At 45.5% G+C, this 15,240-nt stretch overlaps 2 protein-coding genes across 2 annotated transcripts in view; one reads left to right on the forward strand and one right to left on the reverse strand.

The window, feature by feature from the left end:
- Positions 1-13,237, reverse strand: part of ect2l (epithelial cell transforming 2 like) — a 194,377-nt gene extending 181,140 nt beyond the window's left edge. Inside the window, exons 1-2 of the mRNA XM_027291856.1 lie at positions 13,132-13,237; positions 10,505-10,600 (exon numbers count right to left, since the gene is read on the reverse strand). The gene's annotated coding sequence lies outside the window, so the exon portion shown is untranslated. The remainder of the gene's footprint in view (positions 1-10,504; positions 10,601-13,131) is intronic.
- The window catches only part of prox1a (prospero homeobox 1a), a 30,045-nt gene extending 15,789 nt beyond the window's left edge, over positions 1-14,256 (forward strand). The window contains exons 6-7 of the mRNA XM_019273217.2: positions 810-1,004; positions 12,693-14,256. Coding sequence (XP_019128762.1) covers positions 810-1,004; positions 12,693-12,878 — 381 coding nt within the window. The 3' untranslated portion in view covers positions 12,879-14,256. The remainder of the gene's footprint in view (positions 1-809; positions 1,005-12,692) is intronic.
- The last annotated feature ends 984 nt before the right edge of the window (positions 14,257-15,240 follow it).

Raw genomic sequence — 15,240 nt, forward strand, 5'->3', positions numbered from 1 at the left:
CGCAGATAACTACGATGAAAACAAGCGATGCACTTTAATATTTTCAGTCATTCCTCCTCTGTATCTCTTTGAAAACGGCACTTTAAAGGTGATCAAACATTAAAAAAAAACATTTCATTAGAGTTTAAGCTCTTCGGTTTAAGCGTCCTGTTTTTTAGCGGACACTTCTTGCAGTGTGCCGCTCAGGCCTCCGGGGCAGCAGCAGTGTTTGAAGAGAGAGTTGTTTAATGTTGGTCTGGCTCGGTCTGGAAGCCCGTGATGGCATAACAATAAGACGATATTTAGGTCATTCTTGTTTGATTAGGGCGGTTTCTAGGGGCCAATTTGTTTCAGAGAGGACCCTCAAGGTGTAGACAGCGTTTTAGTGGCTAATGAGGTTGAAACATTTTAACCGTGTGTGTGTGTGTGTGTTAGTTAAAGTTAATTGGAGTGTATCTACACACATGGATTGTGTACAAACAAGGACAAACACACAACAAAGTGCTAATAAACGTCACGATTTCTTCCTGTTTAGATTCAATATTTAGTTTTATGACGTCCAAACTTAAAATGCTTTTTTCTTTTCAGCGTTTTTAAAGCTGCATGTTTGATTTCTGATGCATACAAACACGTTTCCTTTCATTTCTCCTGTGTTCTTCAGAGAAAACAACGCAAAGATTCACCTGCATGAAATGAAATATGCACATGCAGATGTTTGTGCCATAATCCATCATGCAAATAAGCAGCAAAGCAAACACGAGGCTGCTCTGTGATGAACGGCCAACCTGTGCCGACTTTTAAAGATGTTTCCATGATGTTTGTTTTTCAAGTTCAATCGCTGCATCACCTCCCAGCTGATCAAGTGGTTCAGCAACTTCAGGGAGTTCTACTACATCCAGATGGAGAAGTTCGCTCGGCAGGCCATCAACGAAGGCGTGACCTCGTCGGAGGAGCTGGCGGTGGGCCGCGACGCCGAGCTCTTCAGGGCGCTCAACATGCACTACAACAAGGCCAACGACTTCGAGGTAAGACGTCTCTCCGCGGTTTGAAAAAGAACAAACCGGCTCTCACTCGCTCGGCAGCACACACTCACACGGACGTCCTCTACCAAGTCAGCTGTTCAGAGCGCAACAGTCACCTCACGATTCTGCTGAGGTGTGGATGTCGCAGTATGTGTGTGTGTGTTTGTGTGTGTGTGTGTGTGTTCGATGAGGCGAAAGAGGACGCCGCTCGAGGCGCGGGTGTCCTTGTCAAAGCGATTTGCAGAAGTCACATTCTCTCGCTCACTTTTTCTCTCCCAATATTGGTCTAAGGGGACCGGAGGGCCCTCAAACTATTCGACGTAACATCAGCAGCATTTAGATGTCCATTAGCACACACCTCAACGCCAACACACACACACACACACACACACACACACTTCTTTTTTGCTTAGTTGAAGCTTCGCACACACGGACTTTAAGGTATTCTGTTTCCGAGGAATGAATTTGCATTAAGAGTCAGGTAGCTTTTCACAGGTGTGTATGTAAAGGACCTGAACAGGAAACACACATGCAAATAGAGTGTGTGTGTGTGTGTGTGTGTGTGTGTGTGTGTGTGTGTGTTTACTTTAGCTGCTCGTCAGTGGGATTATTTTTAGGGCTCACGGGTTAAAGTTCATCGAGGAGTCAGGGGTCTGAGGAGCTCAGTTACACTTGAAGTTCTTGGACTGACGTCGTCGTCCGGCAGACTCGGTTCAGTCCGATATGAAAATCAACGTGAAGACACGCGATACCAGAAACTGAGATAGGCAAAACATTACAGTGCACATTTAGTTAGCCTGTTTTTCTTGTCATGCTTTGAATATCGTGACTGTGACGACAGTGTTTATGGAAACTCTTCCTCGGCAGTGCGCTCGATGGAACGAACGCTGGGATTTGATCTCAGCGCGACGGAGGAGGTTAACGTTTCGTACGGAGCATGCCGACAGATCCAAACGATTAGAGGCGGTTTACAAAAAGTCACTGACAACTGGCTGCTCACTGGATAACCTTCATGTAGGGTGATTAACATGTTAATAGTTTAAATTACAGCTGTAATGAGAGATAATCGTCATATTTAAGAAATAAAGATACATACACACGCATGATAATATCATGTAAACAACCTGACAAAACACACCATGAAAGAAGGAGAAGAATTATTATTTGCGGATTCTTCTGGCCACAATAATCGTGTGTTGAAAAGCTGATATTGTGGCAGCTTCAGTTTAAATAAATAAAATATTTAAACACAATAAATGTCAGAAAATACAACTGGTACAACTTCCTGAAGCTCGAGCTGAAGCTGAACCTACAAAAAATAAGTTTACTTCAACATGAGATGAATAAAAACACTTTAACGGAGTAAATATCTGGTATGACTGCTTGAAAACGTTTATTTTGTGTTTTCAAAAGATTTACAACCTGGTCTGACTGCAAAGGAGTACATTTCTGGAAAGTTAAGATGGGGAATTTTGGAATTTAATGTGAATTTATGGGAATTAACTGTAAACTGGGGCGTGTGCATGTGAAGTGAAGTGCACCTGCATGAAATCTGGTTGTTTTAGTCGAGATTATGCTGAAAATAACTGTATTTAAGTTTAAATGGTTTATTCCTGTTTATTCCCTATTGAAAGTTTCCAAATTTTAAAATTCCCAGAATTTTGCAACCTTAGTTAACAAGCATGAGCTGCAAAGATCCATGAGGGTTTTTAAGACATCCTGACGCACAAACCAGGACTTGTCTCGAGCCTCTGCTCGTGTCCGGAGTCTCAAAGGTCGCAGATCAGTAGAAGAAGTCGTCGTGTCGCAGCTGTAACGTAGAGTCGTAGTCGGTAGAAGAGAGGACGAGACAAAGCGATGCGTGTTTGCAGAGGTAAGTAGAAAATTTTCCCCGTACTTTGTCCCCTTTCCTGCCTGCCTCCTTCTCTCCCTTCACCTCCCTCCTTCCATCCCTTCATCCTTTCGTCCGTCCGCCCTGAGGGAACATTACTGGCTAGGGACCCTCTCTCTCTCTCTCTCTCTCTCTCTCTCTCTCTCTCTCTCTCTCTCTCTCTCCCTCTCCTCCCTTCCCTCTCCTCTCTCTCTCTCTCTCCCTCCCTCTCTCTCTCTTTCCCTCCCTCCCTCCCTCCCTCTCTCTCCCCTCCTCTGTCAAACTCAGAGGCGTGAAACTGGAACCACGGCCGATTCAGCAAGTCTCCCGACATACACACACACACACACACAAGTCTTCTCCTTTTGCCAAATTTAGCATCATCAGAGTTCCACCTTGGTTTGTCCCCCATCACACCCACCACCTCCACTCCTCCTCCTCCTCCTCCCCTCCTTCCTCCTCTTTTTGCTCTTTCCTTGCTCCCTCTCCTTCCTCCCACCCTTCCTGCTGAATCTGTCCTCTGTCGATATGTTCGCTCCGTCACCTCCTCTCCTTATCCTCTTCTTCTCCTCTCGTCCTCTCCTCATCTGTCCCCGGCTGCCTTTTTCCCTCGTCTCCTATTGTTCTTTCCTTTTCTCCTTCATCCCACCCTTAACTCCTCCTGACTCTTGTCTCCTCTTTTTTTTTTCTCTCCTCTCATCTTTATGCCCCAACAGCTTTTATTTCTTCCATAAAAACTCGCTCTTTGTCAAATTAACAGCTCAAAGAAGGCCTCACAAGGTTAAATCATTTGCATTTATGATGTTTTTCTGCTTAAAAAAGAACTTTATCTTAGTCAACACTGTTCTCCGGCTTGATGGGTTGAAAGAAAAAAGCTCGTGTCATTAGTAAACGTACACGTGCAGCATTTTAAACACTCACCGTAGATTACCGTCGTGGAAAGGTGAGTGTAATTTGTCGGTGTGTCGTCTTCCAAAGTTGGCGTAAACAGGCCTCAGTAATTATAGCAGCTTCATTAATTACCTCCTCCTCCCCGCTCCCACCACATTCTTTCAACTCTTCTTTATTGTTTACCTCTCCCTGTCTCTCCTCTCTCTATCCTTACTGTCTCCTCTCTCCTCCCTCCTCCTCGTCTCTGAAACAATTTTGTCCTAATTGCAGCTCTGCCCACTAACTAATGAGGAAGGAGGCTGGGGAGAAAAAGGGAAAGGAAACCTGGGAATCTTCAAAAGTGTGGGAAACAAAGATACAGAGAGAGCTTTTCTTTGCCAGGACACTCAGGGAAAGGTGTCAGCGTCTACCTGCTGCCAAGAGGAAAAGAAACATTTCCTCTTTTTTAACAGATTGACGAGCGCTCGTCTTGCAGAGCAGCGTCGAGCTTAGCTTGTAAAGTCTTGTGCGATGTTTGAAACGCGCCTACACTTTGGCGACTTCGCCGAACTCCAAATGGACGCCCCTGAGAGCTCAGACAGGGATGAAGTTGTCATATTTTCGTGGGTGCGAGGGGACGAAGAGACGTTCTAGAGGACGTTCTCATCTTTCCAGTTCAAGGATCCTCGCTGGCTCTGTCAGCACCGAGCGGCGGCACAGCTGCACCTCGCGCACACACAGATACTCGTTTGTGTTCGTCTGAAAGAGCACCTCGAGGGGTGGGTGTGGCTGCTACCAAAATCTGCCCTTTGACTTTGACACACACTCACACACACACACACACCTGGAGGCCACAGAGTGGTCACACACTCACATTTCAGGGCTATCTGGTTTCATAAGCTGTGCACTTCATGAAAGGCTAAACTTCTCATGTCTTTCTCCGCCGTTTTAGATTCTTTGTCGTCCTTTGTGACTACTTATTCATCGATTCACTCATCTTTTCCGCTTCCTCTTCATCTCCATGCGAGTCCATTGAAAAAAGAAGCAGGGGTGGGGGGTGGGGGTGGTGGAGGAGGCCGTGCTCGGCTCTCAGGAATCGATTCTCAAAGTGAGATTTCAGTCTCACAGAAAAGCTTTAAAAAAGACGCCTGAACTTTAAAAAACATGAACGATCTGTCCGTCTGAATCCAATAGCCTTAAGTTTATAATGTTTTCCCTCATGTCTCCTCCGCCTTTCTCTTGTCCTTTTGCTTTTTTTGTCTTCTATTTGTAACCTACCCAGAAGGCTCACACACACACATATTTCAAAGACTACACCTGTCCTGCTTTTCTTTTTCTCTCCTCCCTCTTTCTCCAACTCTGATCCCTCTCCCTCATGTTCTGGGCGTAGAAACCTTTGGGGCAAAAAAAAAAATCTACATCTTGCACACAGAGAGGGGTCACGATTTGAAGTCTTTTACTACAAAAGAGACACGCCGGCTTTTTAAACGGCTTTAATTTGAAGTGTTTAAATGGATTACAGTACAAAGACGGTGCCAAGGCGACGAAAACAAACCTTCAGGGAATCAGTTCAGATTAATGAACGTGTAACTTTATCTCCTATAAAATGTGTTTACATGATTCGCTTTGCCAGGTCCACTTGTGAGTAGGTCAGGGTGGGTAGAAGGGCGAACAAGGCTTGTGACACTGGAGACTGTTAGCCGACTGTTAGCTGTGGGCGACCGAAACACTTAAAGAAACACGACGTAGGACGCTCAGCTCGGCGTCTGTCAAAAGTCAGTCCCAGATTTACTCTTGTCCTCTAGACTCTCTACTTTTCTCTGCTGAGCTTCCTCCGTCAACGTCCTCTTCGGTCCTTTCTCCTCCGATTACACGATTACATTGCCCAGCTCCTGTTCTAGCACGACACTGCCTGTGATACAAACACTAACACACACCCCGGTGCTCTGAGCTCACAGTCTGGGTGGCTACAGTTGAGAGTTGAGTTGACGCCATAAACTCTGTAGTTAGTTGTTCATGTTTTAGTTGCCACGATACTGTCGGTCAAAAAAACAAACTATTTGTTTATGCAAATTAGTTTTATATGACCATATTTTTTAAGTTTGAATACACACACACACACACAAGCCCTTAATCTATGTGAACACACACTCTTTGTCGCTGTCACTCAATGCCAATAAGAAAAGTATGAGCACTAAGTAACTAAGTCTTCCTCGCCGGCTCCTCCTCTGTGTTGCTGCTTGACAGAGAGCGGTATGGTACAGACAATGCCACCTGCCAGTTTCTGTCACTATAATTATAGCTATCTGCTCGCAGTGTGTGTGTGTGTGTGTGTGTGTGTGTGTGTGTGTGTGTGTCTTAGTATTCCAGTTGAGAAGAAGAAGAAGGCATCATCTTTGTCACTGAGCCTGATTGGAGTCACGAGGGGGCGGCGTATAAGTGTGTGTGTGTGTGCATGTGTATGGTCTTCCTGTATGTGTGTGTGTGTGTGTGTGTGTGTGTGTGTGTGTGTTGTGCATGCAGTGATTCCCTTCCCCTGCCCCAGCTGTCTCCTTAGCTTTAACAATAGGCCTGGTAACAAAGACGTGGCCTTCAGCCTCCGTCATGTGATACTAGTGGTCTGCAGCCTCTCAGTCAGATGACCCAGCCTATTGTCCTCTATGGGTGACACACACTTGCACACACACACACACACTCGCACACACACTTACAACCACATCACGCGCACACACACAAATCCAAGGAAGCACGAGCGCACGGTGATGCGAAGACATGCGGTTAAACACAAAGACGATACGCACATTCATGAGATAGTGAGAACACACACACACACACACACACACACACACACACAGACGCAATCTCAGGACGCAGACCCTTCCTCTCGGTCACATGCCGTCTGAACAAAGAGAAACTTTATTGCCATTGTCCTGGTGACAGTGAGATCAGTGACTGATTGACAAAAGAGCAGCAGAGAAAGGAAACATATTGCCGATGTCCTGGAGGAACCCCCCGTCTCCACGGTTACCTTCGGGCTCAGAGCTGATCATCTCTCTAAAATAAATATATAAACACATGTGAGTCTTCCCGAGCTTCACTCTGCTGCTGCAAATATGGGTGACTGTGTCAAACGGCAGCTCACCAGCAGGTTATTGTCTGGTGCTATTTATGTGCAGCGAGAACACAACGGAGCGAATTCCCCCGGCGGGATAAAATGGCACAAAACGAAACGAGTGCCTCTCGCTCGCTCGCTCGCTCTGCCACCAACAACGGGAAACGTTAAAGGAACGTTAAAGTTTGGAGCGAGTCGAGTACGAGTCTTGCAGGTTTGTGAAAGGTGACTGACGATTGTTTTCATCCGTCTGAGTCGCCTCAAAACCCAGAAAATAATCAGTAAGTGTTCTATTGATCAACTAATTTATCAGTCGACTCGTTGTTGCAGCTCTAATTTGAACTTTTCTTTTAAAGCTGTGTTTATTTTTCCCTTTTTTGGTGTTCGAATCAATTATTCATCATCTTATTCTTTGTTTTTTGAAGCTCCTTCAAGGGTTAAGTCGTCATTTTCCCGTCTGTGTCTTCAGCTCCTGGTTTAATAAGACGCTCCTAAACGTTAGAGAGACATTTGTCTGACGTATGAAGACGATCTCAGAGGAGGACAGAGAAAAACAAGAGAGAGAGAGAGAGCGCCTGGAGGAAGGGTGTGTGTGTGTGTGTGTGTGTGTGTGTGTGTGTGTCTGTGTGTGTTTGGAGTTTAAAACCAAAACAACGCTGTTTTGGACACAAATGACGGAGCGTCCTGTCGATGTTTGAATCAGTGGATGTGAAACGTCTAAATCTCCGACTCAGGACGCCGAAGAGGAGGACGAGTTTCTAATCTGAGTGTGTGTCCGTGTGTGTGTGTGTGTTCGTATTTTCCTGCCAGAGTGTGTGTGTTTGTGTGTGTGTGTGTGTGTGACTGAAGCCAGGCCTGATAACAGGCAAAGAGAGGGAGAGTGAGAGGAGAGGAGGGAAGAGGAAGCAGATGCTTGTGTGTTGGCACAAAAATGATATGTCCACTCTCTCTCTCACACTCACACACACACACACACACACACACACACACACACACACACACACACACACACACACACATATATGAACAGAGCGCTTGCTCAGTCCACAGAAGGAGGCAGCACATGAAAGAGTTCCAGTATTGTCTCGCCGATAGAAAAATACTCAACTGACCAACGGCGAAGTGGACCTCAAGGCCACAGAGAGAATGAATGGCAACAAAATGGAGAGCATTGAGGTGTGTGCGTGTGCGTGTGTGTGTGTGTGTGTGTGTGTGTGTGTGTGTGTGTGTGTGTGTGGGCAGTGAGGGTCATCTGAAATTGAAAAGACCAAAAAATTAAAGAAAAGACGCTTTGAAAGAGAAAAACGAGCTGGAAAATGATCAACGTTCATGTAACGCACGTCAACGTGTCAGGACACACACTAAACAACCACAAACGCACGTCAACGTGTCAGGACACACACTAAACAACCACACACACACGCACACACACACACACACACATACACACACTCGAGTAAACATCGTCAGCGTCTCTGACGTTAATGGACGGAGGAGGCCTTCAAGTAGAAACAGAAAAGAGAAGCGTCTGTTTGTACACCTTGAGAATGAAACATATGGTGTTTGTACAGCGATTCCTTAAGAGCTCAGGTGCGTGTGCGTGTGTGTGTGTGTGTGTGTGTGTGTGTGTGTGTGTGTGTGTGTGTGCATATGAGAGCGAGCATGGAAATGAGATAGGTGGGAAGGCAGGTGGAGAGACGTATGGGGAGGTGGAGTCAACTGAGGACAGACGTCTCTATCAGTGTCAGGGAGAGGAGAGGGAGAGGAGGGGAGGAAGGAAAGAGGAGAAGCAGAAGGAAGAGAAAGAGGAGGTAAGGAGGAAGGAAAGAGGAGAAAGAGGAGGTAAGGAGGAAGGAAAGATAGGAGGCGGTAAGAAAGGAAAGAGGAGAAAGAGGAGGTAAGGAGGAAGGAAAGATATGAGGCAGGGAGAAAGGAAAGAGGAGAAAGAGGAGGTAAGGAGGAAGGAAAGAGGAGGTAAGGAGAAAGGAAAGAGGAGGTAAGGAGGAAGGAAAGATAGGAGGTAGGGAGGAAGGAAAGAGGAGAAAGAGGAGGTAAGGAGGAAGGAAAGAGGAGAAAGAGGAGGTAAGGAGGAAGGAAGGAGAGGGTGAAGTGTTACTGAGCTTATTCAACAATAATTATGATTTTCTGTCATTAATCAATCAAAAATCTTCGTTTGATCGAGTTATTTCTGTCTTTACAAGTGACACAGATGCTTTAAACACAAAACAAACATTGATCATTGTTTCTCGTTGCTCGGGCTCTTATATCCTGCACCGTTATCGTGATACTAGTTCAGTTATTTGCAATATTATATACTGAATTTTAACGTGCTGTGATGACCTTTGTCTTTAGTCCAGGTGACAGTTTCAGCCTCACCGTCGCGTTGGGTTTGTCCGCTCTGGGCTGCTGTAGAAACGCGGCTGATCTGCGGCGTCAGCCTCGTTCTGGGATGATGATTCTTATTTTCACACAGTTATTATATTCCTCTGAAACTCACACACCGGACCTTTAAGGCGGAATATTATTTTCATGGGTGAAGATGAAATCTTGTGATGTTTCTCTCTTTGACTAAGTTATATTTATATTTATATTCTGTTGATGTTACACACGAGCGTGTAACTTAAGTCTATGTTAAGTTCTTCTATTTTGGACGTGTTAAAATGGGGCAGTGTATCCGTAAAGAAGTAACCTACTTATAAAAAAAGGCTCTCCTTTATTCTAAAAATAATTTTTAGTGCAACACTGGCCTTTTGTGCTCGTGGCCTGCACTGTAAAAAAAAAAAAAAAAAAACGACTGAATTAGCAAGGCGGACGTCACTGTTGCCAAGTGCTGAACGCTGCGCTGGTTAAGGTCGGTGTAGTGACAGTTAGGGGGCGCTCTGCTCTGCACATCCTGTTGAATCACTGCTTTTAAAACATGAAATTCATTTTTAGAGGTTTCAGACGGCGAGGCCGAGCTGCAGACGATCAAACTCAAACCGATCGATACATTTGCAAATAATGAAAGCGTGCAGAGCTGCGATCGGTGCGGCCGGTTGCTCGTGAGCTGCGATTTCTCGGGTTTCTGCGAGGTGTGGAAGAAGGACGAAGAAGAAGAGAGGAAGAGGGAATAAAGAGGGAGGGCGGGCGTCCCAATAGGCCTCTTTGTTGGGCAGCGATTTAGAGATTTACAGGCTCTTGTCCTTCTGTGTGTGTGTGTGAGTGTGTGTGTGTGTGAAGAGAGAGTAATTGAGCCTCCCTTCATCCAATATTTACCCACCAAACCGGAGCAATCATGCGAATTATGTTTACTGGGAACCAAGTGTCTTTCTTCCTCTTTATCTTCTCTTTCTCTTCCCGCTCTCCCCATTCCTCGCTCGCTCGCTCTCTCTCCTGGCAACTACACAACATATCAAGATCCAAGCCAGGAGTAAATCGCACACACACACACACACACACACACACATGGGGGAAACAGGCCCATCTGTATTGATGATGGCCTAATTTAGATCTCTTTATTGGACTGATTTACGATGGCCAGACAAATCTGGGCATCTGGACCCAAGTGTGTGTCTCTATGTGTGTTTGTGTTTGTCCAGTCGAGCTGATACCCAAACGAGACACACAATATCCTCCTCCTCCTCCTCCTCCTTTCTGCTTGTGTTTTCCTACCTCTCTGTGAATCAGCAGTGTCCTTTCCCTCTCTCTTTCCCCCGTCGAGTCTTGTTTCAGCACTTCGAGTCCTTCTCGTCAATGACAGGCGTCATCCTGAAACATTTTAAAAACACACCAATCAACGCGCCGAGCGAGGCAAACACACACACTCACACACACAAAGAGACACACAGCGAGGCCGTGAGAGGGGCGGCGTGAGGTCAAGGTCGGCGGAGATCTCAGCGCACGTGGCTGTACACGTGAAGAAGAAGAAAAAAGCGGATTTTTCTGTTCAATCTGAGTTTTTGTAGCTGCGTTTATCGATAAAGTGGCGCCGATTAAAAAGCTGAAAAGAAATTTAAAACAACTGAAGGATGAAGCGATGTAATCCAGGAGAGAGAGAGAGAGAGAGAAAGAGAGAGGACGCCTCAAAGGCACATTCATCTTCAAGATCAAGCTCAGGTTTCAACTTTTATTTGTCCCGGTGGGCACTTTCACAGCAACTATTAAAAACAACAGCTTGACTTTGGGGCTTTCTGTGTTTTCCTGCTCAGGTGAAAAACAACAAGAAAGACTTTTTAAAGATGTTTCCACGCCTGCTGAGCGTCATTTCCTCTCTCTGATGACAGGACCGTGCTCACCGAGCGCAGAAACGTCGAGTCAATTCAATCTGAGACTCACAGATGAGTCAAACTTAAACTTTATCGCACTTCACGGAGCGACTCGCCGGCTCGGTTTCAGTTTCATCTCCTAATAAAGCGACTCCGATGACTAAAACTACAAATATAGGCCCTGAAACTACAACTCTTCCTTTTACGTGTGCATGTGTAGATATCACCTGTAAAGTTGAATCTTTGTGTGTGAGAGAAAGCCTGTGTGTGTGTGTGTGTGTACAGTTGTGTCTATAGCGAGACAGTGACAGAGGGCCTCATTGAAATAACTGTGGTCTCAAGGGGCCAGCTAAAAAGAGAGAGGGTAGGTGAGGGTAGACAGAGTATATGAGAGTCCAGGGAATCATTTAGGGTGTGTGTGTGTGAGTGTGTGTGTGTGTGAGGAGATTCATCCGTTCTGGTGGCGGCTAACCTTGGCATGTCCTGCCACGCGTGACGGGGTTACACCCAGACGGCACTCCGTCGTCCTCTACGTACGTGTGTGTGTGTGTGTGTTTGTTAGGGTGCATGTTCCTCATCTGGAAGAGTCAGCCTTCTGTGTGTGTGTGTGTGTGTGTGTGTGTGTGTGTGTGTGTGTGCACCTGCATGCAAGTAAAAGAGACAAAGAAGAAGAAGAAAAAAAAGAGAGGAGGGGGCGATCCTGGTCAGGTTGTTTAGTGTCTTTGAATGATCTTGCCCCCGGGAGAAAGGGCAGAAGAAAGAATGAAAAATGTGTGTGTGTGTGTGTGTGTGTGTGTGTGTGTGTGTGTGCATGTGTGTGTGTGTGTCATTGTTCTGCTGTCAAACACGGCTACGAGCGCACACACAGCATTAAAACACACACACACACACACAGCCTTGTGATGACAGTATATTTATGCCTGCATGTGGAAAGGACGATCGGATCCCTGCAATCCCTTTGCTCCTGTTTAAACTCACACACACACACACACACACACACACACGCTGTGACAGATCGCAGACAACTGTTCACCTGCCATAGTCAAGGACTGAGTGTGTCATTTCATGTGTGTGTGTTTATAAGGAACTCTGACACCAAACACACACACACACACACACACACACACACACACACACACACACAGCTGGGAGCTGTTGAGAAAGAGGAAGTGGATTTAGAGGAAGTCGAGAGCTGAGGAAGAACTCGAAATAGTAAAATATGAACACCTGAAAGACACACACACACACACACACACATCATCCTTTATCAGTTTCAGTCACTCCTTTTCAAAGTTTATGAATTACTTACTTGTGAAATGTGAAAATATGTTTTGTGTAGTTAAACTGTTTTACGATCTGGACGTTTTATTTTGAAAATCAAGCAGCGTTCTCATGCTGTTTCTGAGTCTGACAGATCCGTGTTAATCACACACGTGTTGCTCACACAGAAGTAAGTCAGTTCTGTGTTTTGTAGCTTTTTATGGTCAGAAATACTCGAGGACGAGAAAGAGGAACGTGACTGAAGGGAAGTTCCTCTTCCTCTCAAACAATCAAAGAGGACACACTCGCTCATGATTTTGCCGTTTCTCCGACAGGTTCCCGAGCGATTCCTGGAGGTAGCCCAGGTGACTCTCCGCGAGTTCTTCAACGCCATCGTGGCAGGGAAGGACGCGGACCCGTCCTGGAAGAAGGCCATCTACAAGGTGATCTGCAAACTGGACAGCGAGGTTCCCGAGGTCTTCAAGTCCCCCAACTGTCTACAGGAGCTCCTCCACGACTGACTACAGCGAGGGAGGAAGCACGGCGAGCAGGACAAACGTCAGAGACGACGGAGTCAGACTTAGACTAGGCCGAGGTCTTCAAGACGTTCACGAGACTTGAAGTGACAAAACTGCCCTCGAAATGTTTTATAAAGAAAAAAATATTCCTTCTTCAACGCCTTTGACGAGGGCTCGGACTCACGAGTCAAAATTAATGTCGAGACTTTTATGAATTAAAAGCAGCACGGTGAAAATTGAACCTCCTTGCACTCACAGAAAAGTCGCGTCTTTGTCCTCCTCCTCCTCCACGTCCAAGCTTGCTCTTCATCCCCCTCTGGAGGAGCCGAAAGGAGGCGACGAAGATGACGGATCAAATCTTCAGCCCAGCGTGACTCGGGGTCGAACTAAAAATAAAGAAGATAATATATAAAAATCTTTTTATTGTGGATGTTTTTAAGTTACATGGACATTTTTGGAAAAAAAAAAAAAAGTGATGTTTCTGTATTTTTTCTCCTTTGTATAAGCTTACTCTTCTATGAACCCTCACATAGACACACACACACGTACAGACACACACTTACACATACACACACACACACACACACCTCTTGAATAGGAAAGCACAGTAGCGTTCCCGAATTCTCCCCCGACGCCCGGACGAAGCGGGCATGAACAGACTTGTTGTTTATTTCCCTTCTTTTTACTTCTCCCTCTTCTTACTGTACTGAGACGTACTGGCTGTTTCTTTGACTGTGTGGCTCTCCCTGCCCCGCTCACCCCTCCACGGCCGCCCCTCTTGGCTCGGAGCATCGAAGACGAAACATTTCATCATTGAATTGATCTTAAAAATCTCCGACCAGTCCTAGAAGAGTTCCTCAGTTACTCCCATCCTCCTGTTTTGAACTCAAAGGGCTGCAACTAACTGTTATTTCAGCAATGACTGATCTGTCGATCGGTTTCAATTAGTTGTTTGATCCATTAAATGTGAGAAAACGGTGAAAAATGTCCAACGTGACGTCGTCAGATGTCTCGTTTTGTCCACAACCTTTAGATATTCAGTTTATATTCACATTTGAGAAGCTGAAAGCAGAATTTGGACATTTATTCTTAAAAAAAAATGACTCAGAATCATCAATAAATTATCAAAATAGTGACAACATCTTCACGTTGTTGTGATGTATTCATGACAAAGTTATGTAACGAGGACGCAGCTACTATCTGTGATATATCCGTGATAACGAGCACCAAGAACTAGTCTGTAGTTCGTTCACGGCTCGATTGAACGACCAATCAGCCGTCCTCAAACACGTTTCTCTCTGCTCTGATTGGCCAAGCGGGGCGGCTGCACCGGCCGGGTCATGTGTGAAGTGTTTTAAGGTTTTAACAGCAGAAAAAAAAAGAAAAAAACAACAAAAAAAACGACAAAGACGACAAAATGCTGATATTTGTAGCTTGTATAGATGTAATAATTACTCTGATCACTGATGTTATTATTTATAATTGAAATAATTATTCCTATTAATGTTATTCTGATGATGATGATGATTATTAATGCTTGCTACAGATTTGACCAGTGGTTTACTCATTGTTTATCCATCACACTGCAACATGAAATAAATTATTCTTTGAAAAAAAAAAAAAAAAAAGTGTGTGTTGTACTTTTCGCTGCTCGACCGTTTTGCATGTGCCTGCCCACACACACACACACACACGCACACACACACACACACACACAGCGAGCAGTAACTAGGCAACATGACGGCCACTTTAACTCTGTCCGTGCCCTCCCTCCGTCTCCCTCTCGCTCCCTGGATTCTGTATAGGGGACATGTGATCCCTTGTTGTTGTTGCTGATGAATTGAAAAGAGGAGCGCTGTGTGATTATTGTCAGCACAAAAGCCTCAAAAAGCTGCTGACGCCTAGATTAGCCAGTACAAAGACGCAGGGACACACACACAAAAAGACATAGGTACACACACACACACACACAAAGACACAAGGCCCGTCTGCCCTCGTTGCCCTACCATCCTTCTCACTCCTCTCTCATCCTCTCTCACCCCTACATCCTTTTTTTTTTTTGTACCTCTCCTGTCTCCTTCCTCAGAGGTATTATTTCTGTCCTCCTCTCACACCACTAACGCTCACAAACACACACCGTGCCCTCTGCGCGCTGGCGCCAAACGCTAACTGGCATCACACGATGCCAACCACCATCACCAGCACGGGCTAAAGTGCCAGCACTCGATGTGCCGCTCTTCTCTTCTCTCTCTCTTACATACAGAGAAAATATGACAACAACATGTGTGTGTGTGTGTGTGTAGAGAACACGGCGACACACTCTCCGCTTTGCTCTGCTCAGGTTTAAACGCAGCAGCAGATTCAT

The sequence above is a fragment of the Larimichthys crocea genome, chromosome XIX (genome assembly GCF_000972845.2).
Source record: "Larimichthys crocea isolate SSNF chromosome XIX, L_crocea_2.0, whole genome shotgun sequence".
NCBI lineage: Eukaryota > Metazoa > Chordata > Actinopteri > Sciaenidae > Larimichthys > Larimichthys crocea.